Here is a 19800-nt window from a genome sequence, read left to right as displayed (position 1 = left end):
ACTGCTGTAACACATTGGATAAGACCACAGAAGAGGAGATAAAAAGGTGGTACCCTTCACAGTATCCCAGCACAAATTGAAATATCTACGGCTATACCTGACTAAAAGAACAAAAGATCTATAAGGGGGAAACCACAGAACACTATTATAAGAAGCCAAGAGCGACCTCAACAGATGGAAGAATATCCCATGCTCGTGGATTGGAAGACTCAATATAGTCAAGATGTCAGTTGTGCCTAAGGAACTATATAAGTTTAATGCAATCCTGATACAATTACCCTCATCTATCTTCAAAGAAATGGGAAAACTGATTATCAACTTCATATAGAGAGGGAAGAAGCCCAGAATTAGCAGAGAACTCCTCAAGGTTAAGGACACAATGGGAGGGCTTGCTTTACCTGACTTTGGCACATACTATACAGCCACAGTTCTCAAACTGCATGGTATTAGTATAATGAAAGATACTCAGACCAATGGAAAAGAAGTGAAAACCCAGAAATAAAATCATCAGCATACAGATCTTTGATAAGATCTATCCAATGAGAAACAGATGCCCTATTTAACAAGTGGTTCTGGAAAAAAATGGATGTTTACCTGCAGAAAAATGAAGCAAGACCCTTATCTCACATAATGTACAAGAATGAACTCATGGTGGATCACAGACCTTGAAGTTAAACCCCCAAACTATTAGGGTCATCAATGAGGAAACTGAGACAAAGCTGAGAACTTTGGCACAGGGAATACATAGGATATCAGAAATAGAGAAGGGCACAAACACTGAGGAGGCACAAATTGAAAAATGGGATATACTGAAGATAAAACACCTGTGTACATCGAAAGAATTCACCAAGAGAGTAATAAGAGATTCCACAGACTGGGAAAACATCTTTAGCAATGACACATCAGACAAAGGCCTTATTACTAATATCTACAATACCCTGCTAGCTTGAAAAAAGAGAAAAACTAATTGCCCACTGAAGTTTCACAGGTGCAGAAATCCAAATGGTCAGCAAGCGTATGAGAAAATGTTCCCGATCTTTAGCCATAAGAGAAATGCAAATTAAAACAACAATGAGGTACCACCTAATACCCTCAAAGGTAGCCCAATTAAAAAAACAGAAAGCAACAAGTGTTGGAGGGGCTGTGGAGAGACAGGAACTCTCATCCACTACTAGTGGACCAGTAAGTATGTACAGCCACTATGGAAATCAATCTGGCGATATCTAAAACAGATGGAAACCGAGACACCATACGAGCCAGCAATCCCCCTACTGGGCATATACCCAGAAGAGGCAAGAAACCAACCAAGGTCAGACATCTGTGCTCCAATATTCATTGCGGCACAGTTCACAATTGCAAGGAGTTGGAAACAATCCAAATTTCCATCAACTGACAAGTGGATTAAAAAGCTGTGGTACATACATACAATGGAGTACTGCGCATCACTAACAAGCAGTGATGAACGTATAAAGCACATAGCTACATGGGAAGAACTGGAGGAAATCATGCTAAGCGAAATAAGACAAGCACAAAAGGACAAGTATAATATGAGTCCACTGAGGTAAGCTTTAAAAAAAATGCAAAAGGGGCACAGGGAAAAAGCTATTGTATACAAACATCCTGGGGTGAGGACCAGGTAGTGTGGCAGGAACCAGATTAAATTGAGGGCTACATACGGTAGGTACCCAACTAAAAAGGAGGTGGGGGAAAGGAAAAAAATAATAATAATAATAATATAAAAGAAATGGGTAGAGGGGCACAGGACACTAACCCACCCAAGGGGAGGGCACTGTTTATATCTCCACAGGAAAAGAGGGACCAGACTTCAACCCAGTGCTCCACGATGTGAATGCAATATGCCAGCATGGAGTAGGGAACCAGTGGAGAGGTCTGAGAGGCCGGCCCAATCCCAACTACATGGACACTTGCCCCTCCTCGCAGAAGAATTTATTTCTGAGGATGGCGATGAATCTGCAGCTAGGGGAGGAGAGGGACATGTCTGATCAGAGCACACGGAGCAAATGAATGGGCAGAGAGAGTGGAGCACATCCTGGCCCACCAGACCTGGAGAATGATATCCCCGTTCCGAACAGCCAATGCACAGAGTGGACCATGTGCCTGATCTCACTATGAGACACGAAGTACCTCACTGACCCATGGCCCTATGGGGGACAGCACAGGAGACTCAGTGTTGGGATTGCAATTGACTGACCCCATGACGAAACACTGAAGGCATACAGTGCCACAGAGCAACGGGGGTAGTAGAGCAGGGGGCTCCCGAGGGAGTGCAAAGGATAGTTCTGGGGCCAGAGCATGACACCCCATCGGACTTGACTGGAGGACACACACGGAGATTAAAAAAAAAAAAATCAGACCTAATCTATTTACAGGTTTTCTTTCTTTTTAAATTTTTTTCTTTTGTTTTAAATTAATTTATTCTTTTAAGGGTCATTGGTTTTCTCTTTTGTTATCACTGTTGTGTTCTCATTTGTCGCTTTGCCTTGCTGTGCCTTGTTTTTTGGGGCATATTATCATCTCTGTAGATCTATCTAGATAAGATAGGCTGGATGAACAGTCTGGAGGAGAAAACAGGACCGATGGTTCCAGGAAGACATGGGAGAGGGAGAGGCAGGGATAAGGAGGTGGTGTTGACCAACCCAGGGACAGAGGAGCAATAAGTGATCCAAAATTAGTGGCAAGGAGGGTGTCAGAGATCTGGTAGGGATTCAGCAAGGGCAGTGTAACCGAGAGAAATTACTGAAACCCAAATGAAGGCTGAGCATGATCGTGGGACAAGAGGAAAGTCAAAGGAAACAGAGGAAAGAACTAGAAGACAAAGGGCATTTATACAGGTGTAAATACAGGCACGTACATATGTAAATATATGTATATAGGATGGTAGGGAAATACACCTACATGCAAATATTTATAGGTTTAGTATGAAGGCAGCAGATGGACATTGGACCTCCACTCAAGTACTTACTCAATACAAGAACACGTTGTTCTATTAAATTGACATTCCATGATGCCCACCTTCCCGACATGATTGCTGAAGACAAATGTGTGCAACAGCAATTGTGGTGAAGAAAGCTGATGGTACCCGGCTATCAAATGATATAGCGTCTGGGGACTTAAAGGCTTGAAGATAAACAAGCGGCCATTTAGTTCAGAAGCAACAAAGCCCACATGGAAGAAGCACTCCAGCCTGTGTGTCCATGAGATCAGTTATTAGGCATCAAAGAACAAAAAATCATATTGTAAATGATGGTGAGTGCAGAGTGGAGACCCAAAGCCCATTTGTAGGCAACTGGACACCCTCTTACTGAAGGGTTATGGGGAGGAGATGAGCCAGTCAGGGTGCAGTGTAGCAATGATGAAACATGCAACTTTCCTCTAATTCTTAAATGCTTCCTCCCCCAACTATCATGATCCCAATTCTACTTTACAAATCTGACTAGACCAGAGGATGTACATTGGTACAGATAGGAACTGAAAACATAGGTAATCCATGATAGATGACCCCTTCAGGACCAGTGGTGAGAGTAGCAGGAAGGTGGGGTAGAAAGGGGGAACTGATTACAAGGATATACATATAACTTCCTCCCTGGGGGGTAGACAACAAGAAAGTAGGTGAGGGGAGTCATTGGACAGTGTAAAATATGACAAAAATAATTTGTGAATTATAAAGGGTTCATGAGGGAAGGGAGAGAGGAGAGGGAGGGGAAAATGAGGAGCTGATATATTAAGGGCTCAAGTAAAAAGTAAATGTTTTGAGCATGATGATGTCAACAAATATACAAATCTGCTTGACACAATGGATGTATTTATGGATTGTGATAAGAATTGTATGAGCTCCCAATGAAATATTTTTTAAAAGTTATGCAATCATCCCCATAACAAATTATGAATCATTTTCTTCATATTTCCTAACTCCACATTACATCCAACCTCCACTGCCATAATCCTGAGGACTAATCTAGTTACTATCTCTATAAAATCACCTGTCCTGGATTTAACATAAAGAAAACTGTACCAACATGCAGAGTGCGTTGGAAAGTGGATTGCTGTAGCTGCAGCTAGGTTAAAATCAGCACCCTATCGTTGGACCTCGTCATGAACCATTTAAGTTTGTTCCAGTTTTTAGCACTGTCTGCTTTCTTTTCCATGGGAGTTTTTACCAGTTGTACTTGCTAATTCTTACTTTTTTTGGTTGTTGTTGTTTGTTTTTTTAATGTTTTTCTGTAACACAATCCAGGATAGATGGGTCTACAAAAGCAGTAGCTGCATTCATGGCCCTTTAGGAGTATGGTGGGGGTGGTTGGGAGTAAACGGGGAGCTAATAATGATAAGTACAAGAATGAAGAAAACGTTCTGAAACTGATTGTGGTGATGACTGTAAAGCTCTTCTTGGTGTGACTGAGCTATTGAATCATATGACCTGTGAATTATATCCCAATAAAACTGTTAGGGGACAAAAAAGAAAATCTTACCAAAAACTCTCATCATGATAACAATAAACGTTTTTCAATAAACCTTAGTCCAAAAGAAGGCATGAAATAATTCAAATTAAAACATCAAAAATAGGTCACACAATTGGCCTATACTCAGTGCAAAACCCCTTTGATCTATTGAACTGGCATCCCATGATGCTCACGCTCCCAGCACCATCACTGAAGACAAAGCTGGTGCATAAGCAAATGTGGTGAAGAAAGCTGATGGTGCCCACACACCAAAAGATATAGCATCTGGGGTCCTAAAGGCTTAAAAATAAATAAGCAGCCATCTAGCTGAGAAGCAACAAAGCCCATATGGAAGAAGCACACCAGCTTGTGTGCTCACAAGGAGTCAATAGGATCAGGTACCAGGCATTAAAGAACAAAAAAGTCTTATCATTGTGAATGAGGGGGAGTGTGGAGTAGAGACCCAAAGCCCAACTAACTGTAAGCAACTGGATATCCCTTTACAGAAGGGTCACGGGGAGGAGAAGAGCCAGTCAGGGTGCAGCACAGCACTGGTGAAACATACAACTTTCCACTAGTTCTTCAATGCTTCCTTCTCCCCACTATCATGATCCCAATTCTACCATACAAATCCAACTAGACCAGAAGATGTACACTGGTACAGATCTGAGCTGGAAACGCAGGGAATCCAGGGCAGATAAACCCCTTGGGACCAATAATGAGAGTAGTCATACCAGGAGGGTAAGGGGAAGGTAGGGGAGCTGATCACAGTGATCTACACATAACCCTTCCCTGGGAGACAGAAAAGTGAGTGAAGGGAGACATTGGACTGTGGAAGACATGAAAAAATAATAATTTATAAATTATCAAGGGTTCTTGAGGGAGAGTGGGGGAGGGAGGGTAAGAAAATACGGAGCTAATACTAAGGGCTCACGTAGAAAATGTTTTTTTTTAAAACGTTTTATTAGGGGCTCATACAACTCTTATCACAGTCCATACATATACATACATCAATTGTATAAAGCACATCTGTACATTCTTTGCCCTAATCATTTTATTTTCTTTCTTTCTTTTCCCTTTTCTTTTTTTACATTTTATTAGGGACTCATACAACTCTTATCACAATCCATACATATACATACATCAATTGTATAAAGCACATCCATACATTCCCCGCCCCAATCATTCTCAAAGCATTTGCTCTCCACTTAAGCCCTTTGCATCAGGTCCTCTTTTTTTCCCCCCTCCCTCCCCGCTCCCCCCTCCCTCATGTGCCCTTTGTAATTTATACATCATTATTTTGTCTTATCTTGCTCTATCCGGAGTCTCCCCCCCCCCCTTCTCTGTCGTCCCTCTCCCAGGGAGGAGATCACAAGTGGATCCCTATAATCAGTTCCCCCTTTCCAACCCACTCACCCTACGCTCTCCCAGCATCGCCCCTCACACCCTTGGTCCTGAAGGTATCATCCACCCTGGATTCCCTGTGCTTCCAGCCCTCATATGTACCAGTGTACAACCTCTGCCCTATCCAGCCCTGCAAGGTAGAATTCGGATCATGGTAGTTGGCGGGGAGGAAGCATCCAGGATCTGGGGGAAAGCTGTGCTCTTCGTCGGTACTACCTTGCACCCTGACTGACCCATCGCCTCTCTTAAGCCCCTCTATGAGGGGATCTCCAGTGGCCGACTCTTGGGCCTTGGGTCTCCACTCTGCACTTCCCCCTTCATTCAATGTGGTATATATATAAATATACATACATACATATATATACACATACACACACACACACACATTCTTTTTTTTTTTTTTTTGCATGATGCCTTATACCTGGTCCCTTTGACACCTCGTGGTCGCACTGGCTGGTGTGCTTCTTCCATGTGGGCTTTTTTGCTTCTGAGCTAGATGGCCACTTGTTTATCTTCAAGCCTTTAAGACCCCAGACACTATCTCTTTTGATAGCCGGGCACCATCCGCTTTCTTCGCCACATTTGCTTATGCACCCATTTATCTTCAGCGATCCTATCATGGAGGTGTGCAGCCAATGATATGATGATTGTTTGTTCTTTGATGCCTGCTAACTGATCCCTAGAAAATGTTTTGAGAATGATGATGGCAACAAATGTACAAATGTGCTTGACACATGGATGGATGTATCGATTGTGATAAGAGTTATACAAGTACCCAATAAAAATGATTTACCAAAAAAATTTTCAATGAAAAGGAAAAAAAATAGGTCACTAGAGAAAACAAATGGTAAGACATTGAATTTTAAGCTAACTACATATCTGCAGTAATACATTTGATAATGCACTCTGTCTGAAGACAAAACTATTCACATATCTGGGCAACAGTCCAAAGGAGTTTAAGTAGACTGCCCATGTAGGGAGTCTGCAAATGGGTTTCGGGCTTTCAATGTCATCATCCAGCCTTCTGCAAACTTGGTGCTCAGAATTAAGCTCTATTAAAATCTAAGCGCTGTCTTCAATTTTCTTATATATAATCCTTGGATAACACAGACTGGTGCTTCTTCCATGTGGACTTAGTTGATGGCTGGCTTAGATGGCAGGTGGTTTGAAGACAAGCCTTTCGGGTGGCAGATGCTATCTTTCTGATAGCCAGGTACCATCTAGTTCTTTACCACTCTTTGCCAGAGCACCCATATCTTCAGTGAGCACTTCCTGAAGGCAAGTATCAATCAGGACCAAATCATAAAATTGTTCTTAAAGTTGAGCTTACAATTAAGTGCAAACTCAAAATCCATTCATATATGTAAGGTTTATAAATATGCCTGGTCCACCTTAGAGGCAGCTCTATCAGCTTCTTGAGAAATAATATAAGCCACCGGCAAGGGGCACTTGGTATTTCTAATAATAGTATCATTAATCTAGCCAACAGTATAGAACTTAGAGTACTAAGTGAGAAAAAGAAAATAGAGATATCTAACATTCCTATATATTTTTTAACCTTTTATTAGGGGCTGATACAACTCTTATCACAATCCATACATAAACATACATCAATTGTATAAAGCACATCTGTACATTCTTTGCCCTAATCATTCTCAAAGCATTTGCTCTCCATTTAAGCCCTTTGCATCAGGTCCTCTTTTTTTTTTCCCCTCCCTCCCCACTCCCTCCTCCCTCATGAGCCCTTGATAATTTATAAATTGTTATTTTGTCATATCTTGCCCTATCCGGAGTCTCCCTTCACCCCTTTCTCTGCCATCCATCTCCCAGGGAGGAGGTCACATGTGGATCCTTGTAATCAGTTCCCCCTTTCCAACCCACTCACCCTCCACTCTCCCAGAATCGCCCCTCACACCCCTGGTCCTGAAGGAATCGTCCACCCTAGGTTCCCTGTGCCTCCAGCCCCATATGCACCAGTGTACAACCTCTGCCCTATCCAGTCCTGCAAGGTAGAATTCGGATCATGGTAGCTGGGGGGAGGAAGCATCCAGGATCTGGGGGAAAGCTGTGTTCTTCATCGGTACTACCTCGCACCCTGACTGACCCATCTCCTCTCCTACACCCCTCTATGAGGGGATCTCCAGTGGCCGACAAATGGGCCTTGGGTCTCCACTCTGCACTTCCCCCTTCATTCCATTTCTATATTTTTAATGAATTTTCGGCTTCTTAATATCATTCCATAATTAATCTAGTCCTTAGTTGTTAGTGTTCAATATGTCAAATCTTGTCTGTAAAATAAAGCGAATAAAAGAACCTTCCCAAACAGTTGTTATTCAGTACTCAGTAAACATTAACTATTTTGTGATTTTTTTTCCCACTGTCCTTTATCCCTAACACTGAACATGACTCCAAAGTGTGTAATACAAAATTTGCAGCTATTCACATATATCAAAATAACTACAGGGATAATAAAAATAAGAATGAAACCTAATCAAAACCAAACCCACTACCATCAAGTTTATTTCAATTCATAGCAACCCCATAGGACAAGGCTGAACTGTGCCTGTGTGTTTTCAAGACTAACTCTTACAGGAGCTGAAAGCCTCCTCTCTCTCGTACGGAGCGGCTGGTGGTTTCAAAATACTGACCTAGTGGTTAGCAGTCCAGCTTGTCCGCACTACCCACCCCACCCCCAGGGCTCCCAGCAGGAGGGAAACAAGTTGTGTGTTCACCAACTTTCCTTTTCTTCATGCTAATTTCATATTTAGCTAGTTCTGTTTTATTTAATCCAGAGTGATACAAGACTAATGTTCAAATTCATGAAATATAATTTAAATAATATTTTATTCTAAGCCTGTTGATTTAACAAACCTAATTTAGAAAAGGCTGAGAGATGGGAGGTAGGGGTGATGGAGTTGGCAGCTAAAACTTACCAACAAATAATACCTGAGGACCACATACCATGAGACCCAGAACCAACTCCCCTATGTTACCTGAGTTTTTCTTTCCCTTGGAGATGTCATGGGAGATTCAGGAAGGCTTCCCACCCTCATAAGACCCTTCTCTATCCTAGTTCCCAAGCCTTCTATCAGATTACTGAGAAGAAATAGCAGACAAGCCCCCATTAGAATTCTTCCCAACTCTTAATAAATCCTATAAAAGAAAAATAGCCTTACCCTAGGTATTCTTTAAACAAATATCAATTAGTGATCAAACCTGAAGAGCTAGCCAACTAGAGCAGAAAAGGAACTTGGCATTTATACCAGGGCACTGATGTCTCTCTGAGTAAATAATAAAACGACCCTAGTGAAGTAATAGCACCACTTGATAAATCTATCCCCACTCCCAGCCACCTTCCCCATAACATTAGCTAGACATTTGCAATACACACGCTAGCTCGTTACATTACAGAGAGTGAAACTCAATGCTCCACAGACAACAACCTCTCTTAACCCTCCCTCCCACCTTTGATACCCACTAAAAAATTAATACATTTGCCTGTTCTTGTCTTTTCATGTGTGAAGTTATATAATATGTGTCCCATTACGACAGACTTACTGTCAGCAGCTTTCTCTGTGGGAGAAGATGTGGTAGTTTACTTCTGTAAAGATTTACACTGATAGGACAGAGGCTGTACACTGGTACATATGAGGGTTGGAGGTACAGGGAATCCAGGGTGGATGATACCTTCAGGACCAAGGGTGTGAGGGACGATGCTGGGAGAGTGGAGGGTGAGTGGGTTGGAAAGGGGGAACTGATTACAAGGATCCACATGTGACCTCTTCCCTGGGAGAGGGACAGCAGAGAAGGGGGGAAGGGAGACTCCGGATAGGGCAAGATATGACAAAATAACGATGTATAAATTACCAAGGGCATATGAGGGAGGGGGGAATGGGGAGGGAGGGGGGGGGAAGAGGACCTGATGCAAGGGGCTTAAGTGGAGAGCAAATGCCTTGAGAATGATTGGGGCAGGGAATGTATGGATGTGCTTTATACAATTGATGTATGTATATGTATGGATTGTGGTAAGAGTTGTTTGAGTCCCTAATAAAATGTAAAAGAAGAAAAGAGAAAAAAATGATTAGGGCAAAGACTGTACAGATGTGCTTTATACAATTGATGTATGTATATGTATGAACTGTGAAAAGAATTGTATCAGCCCCAATAAATTGTTAAAATAAAATAAAAATAAATAAATAAATAAATAAATAGATAGGTAGATAGATAAATAGATAAATAAATAAATAAAAGAAGGGAAAGAAAAAAAAAAGATTTACACTGTGGGAAATTTTATGGAACAGTTCTACTCTGTCCTACATGGTTGCCATGAGTCAGAATTGACTCAACAATGGATTTTATGCAGCTATAAAAGTAATACTACAAAAAAAAGTTATATTACACAGGATCAAATCAACAACATCTGAGGGAAAAGGCAGTGGAGCAGTTCGATATTAACAGTCAAGACCAAGCCAGGGGTCAAATGTAGAATTTACCTTCAATTTCTCATCTGCAAGTACAGGTTGAAACTGCTAAAGAAAACTGAAACAAGAGCACAAGAGACAAAATATGAACTTGAGTCTATCCCACCTGAATCGAGAGGACAGCTCAAGAACAGATCTGATGCACTGAACATTAATGACCAAAGTCGAGACAAGTTGCAAATGGCACCAAGGACATCATACGCGAAGCAAAGGGTTAAAAAGCTAGGAAAGAAGGAGCCGGTGAAGGTAGATGTCAGAAGAGACTGTGAAGCCTGCTCCTACATGTGGAGTAGGCGGCCGTGAATTCGAAGCAACAGTGAAGCACGAGAGCTGACAGAAATGTTCAAATAGCAGCTTGAGACGGGGCACAGAAAAGCATGACAGCCCAACGTGCCAAGACCGTGAGAAAGCCGCAGGGGAAGTGCAGGGTCAGCTTTTCTCAAGCTGAAAAGCCTCCAGTTAGAATACTGATAGATTCTATGAAAAAAAAATCCCCACAACTAGACTGATAAGCAACACATGGTAAAAAGTAGAGAAAAGATCAAAGTTATCAAAGATGTCATCAATGTACTTATATCAATGTCCACAGAAGCAACAGTCAAATCACAGAACGTGTACTGCACAAATTTGCTGCAAAAGAATTCTTTAAAGAATTAAAAAGCAGACATCATTTTGAATTAAATGTGTCTTACCCAATCCAGGGTATTTTCAAACCCCTCCTGCCTGTGAAAGATGGGCAACGAATAGGATGGAAGAAGAATTGACGCCTTTGAATCAGGATGTTGGCTAAGAAAACTTAATACACCAAGGGCTTCCAGGAGAATAAACAAATTAGTCTTGGAAAAAGTAAAGCCAGGATGCTCCTGACAAGTGAGGACAGCAAAATCCTGTCTCACGTACTTTGGTCGTTATTCAGATGGACTGACACAGCAGTTGCAATTATGTGCTCACACTTAACCATTCTAAGGATGGCACCGGACCAAGCAATGTAGCTTCTGCTGTACACAGATCATTGTGAGTCAGAAGTGGCTATCTGGGCAACACCTACCAACAAGGCTTGCATGTGATAATAAGCACACGTTAAACACACACACACACATATGTAAGCATGGTTTATCCCATTAAGTATTGTCTCGGGATAACTGGGTAGTTAGAAGACACAGGAAATCTTTTTTCTCATTTATTTCCTTTTTACTGAATTTGTTATTGCTACAGATTCTTCCATCACCAAAGCCATATGCCTGAGAATTCAAAGTAAGAAATGAGATCATAGAAAGCCTCTCCTACCTCTCATCCAGTATATAAAACGTGATTCATGTGCATTTTGATAATTTGATAATTTCACCATCTTTTAAAAAATTGTCAAATTTTAAATCTCATGTAGTGTAGCTGCCATAATCCCTTCAGTTCATTCCTTAGTAATAAAACCCTCAGTAAGCTTTTGCTGGAAAATGCACGCTACACAGAGAAGCTGTGTGGCCCAGTGTCCAAGAGAGTGTGAAGGGTTTGGTCCTCAAGTTCATCAGTTTAACCATGAATCCCTTGTTTCTCTTTGAAGCAACCTCAGAAGTAGATATCCTGCCTGCTATCTCAGTAATGCCAACATTACTGCCCAGAGGTGGTTGGCAGATCCTGTCAGGAGTCACTGTAACCTTCACTGAGTTCAATTCCTGCACTTCCAGATACAGGCAAAACGTCTGAATGTGCTTTTGTTCCTCTTAAATGTGGTACCTGTGCATACATTGCTCCTTAGAAAATAACTAATAAGAGAAATTGCATACTTACTATCCTGTCTCTCCAACCACAGGGTGAATAAGTTTTACCTGTTATATCTGTAGCATTTACTACAATAAATATGTATTACATGACTGAGCATCAAACTACATAACAAAACAATAGAAACAGAGTGATAAGTCACTCTTAACTCAAATAAGATATATTTCATTTAATTAGTTTCCCCAAATTAAATAAAAACATGTTACTTGCATGATAAAAGTTACAACTAAAAGAAAACCAATGTTTAAAAAAAATGTTACTAAGAGATCTAGGATAAGTCCCTCACAGAAGGGCCACACAGAGACAAGAAAGGCGAGGCTCACCGAGCCATTTATCTCTCCGCCCTTCAATTAATCCCACTTGTGTTTATCGGCCAGGCTGGCACAATAAACTAACTACCTCACTTCCTGTGGCTAATAAACTGTTAGTGGGTGTGACTTGTGCACACATTGAAACTGTGCTCAAGTTTACTTGCTCTCTGGAAGTTTTGTCATTTGCCATGAGAAAACTAGTCTATGGTAACACAGCCAAGATCAGAGTAAGGGGAGTTTCCTTGGGGTGTGGCCTGCATCTCCTTTTATTGTCCATGAGACAGAAAAGGAGAACAAGGAACTGAGCAAAGGGAACCTGGCTACCACCAAGGAAGAGCTAGGAGAGAAGCATGTCCTTTGGCGTCATGATGCTAAGTGGACAAGTGGACTTACTAGACCTAAGAGGAGACTGATGCTAAGGCATAGAGATCTCCCAGGGAGGGTAGGCCCAGAGATGCTGAGAAAGGACAAGGACCATCCCCCGTGCTATGAAAGCCTTCTCTAGAGCCAGCACCATGAGTCTGGACTGCTAGCTGTGTGAGAGTAAGTTTCTGTTTGGTAAAGTCATCATCTTGTAGTACTTGTGAGAGCATCACTAGACAACTAAGACACCATTCCAAGGGGAAAACAGAATGTACGAAACATTTGCATACTCTATAAACCAACCAGCAATGTTTGGAGTGACAGGAGATTGAACTCAAAACATTCCGTCAGGCTTTGTAAATGTGAGTTTCAATGGACAGAGTGTGCCAATGTCCATGTACTGCTTTGACTTGCTCACGTTTCCTCAAGTGCTAAATGAGCGCATACAAAGTGAGGCTCCTCCGAGGTATTATTAAATTGGCAGGTTCCTGAGAACCACTCCAAATACCGTGATGCAAAATCTCAGGTACGTAATGAGCAGCGAGACACCAGGAGTGAGCCACTGTAAAGAGTGAGAGCACTGACCTGCCTGACAGGAACCACATGTAAACCAGTTAAACCCAAGCTGAACAAAGGGCAAGAGTGTATACTTTGACCAAACGATCTGGAAGTAACTAAATCACTGCTCTTACACATTTAAGGTTATGCTCGAAAACATTGACTTACAGGCAGATGTAAAATCTTCATTAACATGAAATTAAGTAAAAGCATGCTCACTGTTGAACTGAGCAACCTAATAATTGAATTCCCATGTAAGCTTTTTGAAAATTACAAATCGTGCTCTTTAAATATAAAGACTTATTTTGCAGCATCTTAGACGACCATTTATTTGAAAGTTTCTGTGTACCAAGACACAACAGATACCCCAAAATCTGTTTGCTGAGTGAGTTTGTAGGACACTGCTAACGCTACATGGAAACAGATGGAACAGCAATCCCGTGAGACAGGCCTATACCCACTCCCAGACGAGCACACTGAGTGAAGGAGTGGGGAAGAGCCGCCCTGCTAAGCAGAAGCAAGGCTCAAGCCCAGGAAGGCTGCCTGCAGAATCTGTAATCACTGCTATGCTGCCCTCCTGATCAAGAACCAAACATTAATACTCACCTAGCAATAGCTTCCTAAATGAATCTTACATGTCTTTAAAGTTTTCGTCGCTCAGAATCTCAAAATTTGTTTTTGACACAGTACGTAAAATTTCAGACTTTTCTGACCTGTTAAATATATTCCTAAGAAATTACTGAAACCCAAATGAAGACTGAGTATGATAGAGGGACAAGAGGAAAGTCTAAGGAAACAGAGGAAAGACCTAGGAGGCAACGGGCATTTATAGATGTCTAAATAAAGGCGTGTACATATGTAAATATATTTATATATGAGGATGGGGAAATAGATCTATGTGTATATTTATAGGTTTAGTATTAAGGTAGCAGATGGACATTGGGCCTCCACTCAAGTACTCCCTCAATGCACTTTGTTCTATTAAATTGTCATTCTATGATGCTCACCTTCCTGTCACAATCTCTGAAGACAAAGCGGGTGCATAAGCAAATGTGGTGAAGAAAGCTGATGGTGCCCGGCTATCAAAAGATAGAGCACCTAGGGTCTTAAACACTTGAAGGTAAACAAGCGGCCATCTAGCTCAGAAGCAACAGAGCCCACATGGAGGAAGCACACCAACCTGCGTGATCTCAAGGTGCCAAAGGGATCAGTTAAGAACAAAACATATCACTGAGTGCTCACCTCCCTGATACAATCCCTGAGGACAAATTGGTGCATAAGCAAATGTGGCAAAGAAAACTGATGGTGCCCAGCTATCCAAAGATATAGTGTTCTGGGGTCTTAAAGGCTTGAAGGTAAACAAGCGGCCATCTAGCTCAGAAGCAACAAAGCCCACATGGTAGAAGCACACCGGCCTGTGTGATCACGAGGTGTCAAAGGGATCAGGTATCAAGCAACATCAGAACAAAAAATCATATCATTGTGAATGGAGGGGGGAACTGCAGAGTGGAGACTCAAAAGCCCATTTGTTGGCCACTGGACATCCCTTTACAGAAGGGTCTTGGGGAGGAGACGAGCCAGTCAGGGTGCCATTTGGCAATGACGAAACATACTTTCCTCTAGTTTCTAAATGCTCCCTCCTCCCCCCACTATCATGATCCCAATTCTAGCTAGACCAGAGGATGTACACTGGTACAGATAGGAAATAGAAATGTAAATTATCAAGGGTTCATGAGGGAGTGGGGAGCAGGGAAGGAGGGAGAAAAATGAGGAACTGATGCCAGGGGCTTGGGTAGAGCACGGATGTTTTGAGAATGATGAGGGTAATGAATATACACATGTGCTTTACCCAATTGATGTATGTATGGATTGTGATAAGAGTTGTATGAGCCCCTAATAAAATAATTTTTAAAAAAAGATATTCCTAAGAGCTGAGGTTTTTTTGTTGCCTATGTTTGTTGGTTTGCTAACAACCTAATTCAAAGAATTTATGAATTTTCAGCAACATAGCTAAAGTCTGAATCTGAAGACCAACAATCTCGGAAACATTATTTTGCTTATATTCATTGAGTTAAAGTTTGAATAGATACACTGTTAACATGCCATGATATATACATACATATAGGAGGGGTTTTGAAAAGTTCAGAGAAAAGAGGCATTAAAAAATAATGTGCATGTAGCTTGTGTGTGTCTGTGTCAACTATATGGTACATGTATACCTTATGTGCATATAATCCCACCTTCTATCATTACCACCAAACAAAGTCAAAGACATAAAATCACTGTATAAATTGAGAATAACTGGTTACTCTGCAAAAAATAATTAATCACCATCAAAAAACAGTATTTTAAAATACTATGCCTTAATGTAGTTTTCAGTATGGATTACAACTCAATGTAAGGAAGACCAAAATCTTCACAACTGGACCAATAGGTAGCATCACGATAAATGGACAAAAAGATAAAGTTGCCAAGGGCTGTGTTTTATTTGAATTCATGAAGTGGCCATCAAGAGATCAAAAGACAATTTGCATTGGGAAAATCTACTGCACAGACCTCTTTAGTGTACTGAAGAGGATGGATGGTATTTTAAGGACTGAGGTGCACCTGACCCAAGCCATGGTATTCTTCACTGCACCATATGCATGTGAAAGTTGGACACTGAAAAAGGAAGACTGTAGAATAATAAATGCATTTGAATTGTGCTGCTGGAGAAGAATGTTGAAAGATCCAGGAACTGCTAAAAGGACAAACTGATCTGTACTTGAAGAAGTAAGGCCAGAGTTCTCCTTAGAGGCAAGAATGGCAAGACTTTGTCTTATATACTGTAGACATATTGTCAGGAGAGACCAGTTTGGTAAAGTGGTGGGGTGGTGAAAAAGATCTCGGCCCTCAACAAGATGGACTAAAACTGTGGCTGCATCAATGGATTCAGGCAAAGGAGTAATTGTGAGGACGGTGCAGGACTACGCAGTGCTTTCTCTGTTGTTCATGGGCCGCGATGTGTCAGAGTTGACTACATCACAACTATTTGCCCTAATGTCAAATCTGAGAACATTCCCAGATAACCATGTTTTGTAGTAATTGTATGCTATTAACAAAAATAGCTTCATAGTTACTTGACAAAAAGTCTACAACCAAGTTCATCTAATTATATTAAAAGTAATGGCTTTACAGTTAAGAATGTTAGACAAATGAGTTTCTTATATTTTGCTATAGATTCAGCTTTGTTTCTCTACATTAAAAACTGACTCAAATGAAAAGTTCCCACTAAAAAGTACTAATTCTATCAAGCATCAAGGAACAAAAAATCATATCATTGTAAATGTGTGAGTGCAGAATGGAGACTCACAGCCCACTAGCAGCCAACCGGACACCGCCTTACTGAAGGGTTGTGGGGAGGAGAGGAGCCAGTCAGGGTGCAGGGTAGCAACGATGAAACATATAACTTTCCTCTAGTTCTTAAATACTCCCTACCCCCACTATCATGATCCCAATTCTACCTTTTACAAATCTGGCTAGACAAGAGGATGGACATAGGTACAGATAGCAACTGGAAACACAGGGAATCCAGGGCAGATGACTCCTCCAGGACCAGTGGTGAGAGTGGCGATGCCTGGAGGGTGGAGGGAATGTGGGGTAGAAAGGGGGAACCGATTACAAGAATCACCTATAGCCTCCTCCCTGGAGGAGGGATAGCAGAGAAGAGGGCGGGGGGAGACGTTGGAAAGTGTAATATATGACAAAATAATTTCTGAATTATGAAGGGTTCATGAGGTAGGGTGGAATGGGGAGGGAGGGGAAAAACGAGGAGCTGATATTAGGGGCTTAAGTGGAAGGCAGATGTTTTGAGAAGGATGATGGCAACAAATGTACATATGTGATTGACACAATGGATATATGATTGGATAGTGATAAGAATTGTACAAGCCCCAATAAGATGATTTTTTTTTTAAGTACCAATCCTATTTAGCAAAGTGCTCAAGGACAACTTCAGTAACAGTACCATTCTGAGGTCCTCGCCATTTGCTCACTTCCAGTCCTCACACAATGGGTCTGGGGCGCTGTCACACTCGACAGCCCATTAGCTTGACTGGCAACACAAATGATCACCACTACCCATTCCTTATGTGTCCTCTACGTCACAAGGTACAAGTCATAGCTGCCCTAGTGAAATTCTCTAAAAGCTGCTACTCTCTGAAATAGGTTTACGTGGTGGTTGGAAGCATTTTCCCCAGAACTACCTAACCCAAGAAGCCTGCTGTATTTGCGAAGTATACAAGAGCCACACCAGGCTTTTTGAGGAAACTCCCAAAGAAACTTCCAACTCATCAAAGATTCTGAATAACACGCAGTATCTTTCTACTACGTAATGATTTTACTCGACCTTGTGGGGCTTTAAAGCCCAGTTTACTGAACCCTATATGCTTCCAAGTAAATGGACACTCAGAAAACTGAGATCTACATTGAGACTCAATTTTAAAAATTAAAAAAAGTAATCATCTAGACGCTTGCTACTCAAAATATGGTCCAAGAAACAACAGCAGCCTCTGGGAATTTGTTAAAAATGCACCATCTCAGGCCCCATCAGGTGTAATCAATCAGAACCTGCATCCTAATGAGATCCACAGGTGACTACTATAAACATTAAAGTCTGAAAAGCACTGGCCTAGATGACTCTGATATATATATATATATATATATATATATATATGACTAACTTTCAAAGTACTGCCCTGTTTAAAACTCTTAGCTCTTGGGATACATAATCAGGTATATGAATAAAATTCTAATTTTATAAAATTGCTGCAATATCAGGACTAGCTGATTGTTAAGAGCCCCCAATTACAATGCACAGCTCCCACAATGCCACTCACCCTTGCATGACATATGGGAACGGATGGCTCTCTGCAGGGTCAGTTTGTGCTTGTGGAAGGTTTGTACGTTGCCTCAGTCCTTCTGAGGAAGAACTGGCACCTACAGACAAGGTTTCTTGACTGGATGATGGAGTTGTTGATCCTGAATGATCGGAACTCTACGACAAAAATGAAGTTATTTTTTCAAGGAGGTTTAACTCATTACAATCAAGAGAATACCAGCATATTGGTAAAATATATGCTTATGAAATCTCTGAAAAAAAGTAAATTTTAGAACTTTACTAATGACTCACATACCCATTATGACAAGCATTTAATTCTGATGAGCCTAAGGGTTCAAAATATTCAAAATTGAGTAATTATACATTGTATTTCACAACTAGAAAGCACTGGGTAGTAATTACATACTAAAAAATGCATACTGAACAAGAATTAAATGAATGCACGCAGTGTTTTTTCATGATGCCTGACACAGAAAGTGCTCAATAAATTACTGCATCATTTAAATATCGAGTATGCGTCAGGTACTAGATGATGTGCTACTGGTCACACTGCTTTAAAACAATGAGGAACGAGACAGAAATCAGAAGATCTGGAAGCTGCTGACATTAAAAGTTCACTTCATCCGTCACAGAAACTGAGGCTGACAGATTTTCAAGATTCCTTTAGATTCTAAAATTCTCTTTATCGATGCCTCCAGCATATTTTTTTACAAAATGTACAAGATGTCAATGAAGACTTTTCAATTCTCATACTGAAATGATGTCAGTTCCTCACTCATTCAATAACGCTAAACAATATAATCCCTTCAAGACAGCTCCAATTTCTTGCTGCTTAAAAAGTTTCCATCATGCGTCTTATGCAAACTTAAAGTACAATGTACATTTGATTCAAACTCTACTTCTCCTCAAAATGTGAATAAAATATAAGTTTACCATCTTGGTAAGCTTGTTCAAATTGTATTTTACCAGTGCTGACTTCCTGTTGCCAGGATGGGTGTCTCCATGTGCCTTCCAAAGTCCTGCCACTGGAAGGGCCCTAAACACACAGGCCTTTGACAAAACTCATGAGAGCTTTCTCTAACATAATAAGTTACTCCAGACTTTCTCAGATGCTTGATTGATTTTTCAGAGGAAAAACTCAAAAGATTTCTTTTTTTGACCCAGTTTCTCATTAAACAGACCATCAGAATATAAATCAGTTGCCACAAATAATGAAAGAAAAGCCTAGGTATTTGGCAGCACAGCCTTTTTTTTTTTTCCCGGCCTAATTTTTTTAGAACAAATAATTCCTAACTTAATTGAGTAACTCTTTCACACCTCTATTTTTAAGACATCTCCAAATCCCTCTGAAAGTTCTAAGCCATGAAAAGTTAAGGTGCAATCAACTTAACTTGCCTCAGAAATTTTTTAGAGCTTTATAATATGCTTTGGGGAAAAAAATTGCGTACAACCAGTCATAGTTATGTAAATTACATATAACCACAGTTTGAAAAAACCTATTATATTAAAATTGTGAGGTTACTATGACAAATAGGACCTACTTTGCAACACACATCAAAATATTATCA

General features: G+C 40.9%; 1 protein-coding gene across 2 annotated transcripts in view; it reads right to left on the bottom strand.

Annotated features, from left to right (window-relative positions):
- HERPUD2 (HERPUD family member 2) overlaps positions 1-19800 on the bottom strand; it is a 61009-nt gene that overhangs the window by 11904 nt on the left and 29305 nt on the right. For both annotated transcript variants that reach the window (XM_075558197.1, XM_075558196.1), the window contains one exon: positions 18231-18388. In XM_075558197.1, coding sequence (XP_075414312.1) covers positions 18231-18388 — 158 coding nt within the window. The remainder of the gene's footprint in view (positions 1-18230; positions 18389-19800) is intronic.

The sequence above is a fragment of the Tenrec ecaudatus genome, chromosome 9 (genome assembly GCF_050624435.1).
Source record: "Tenrec ecaudatus isolate mTenEca1 chromosome 9, mTenEca1.hap1, whole genome shotgun sequence".
NCBI lineage: Eukaryota > Metazoa > Chordata > Mammalia > Afrosoricida > Tenrecidae > Tenrec > Tenrec ecaudatus.
The sequence above is the reverse complement of the archived record's forward strand: the minus strand, read 5'-3'. Positions and strand labels throughout refer to the sequence as shown.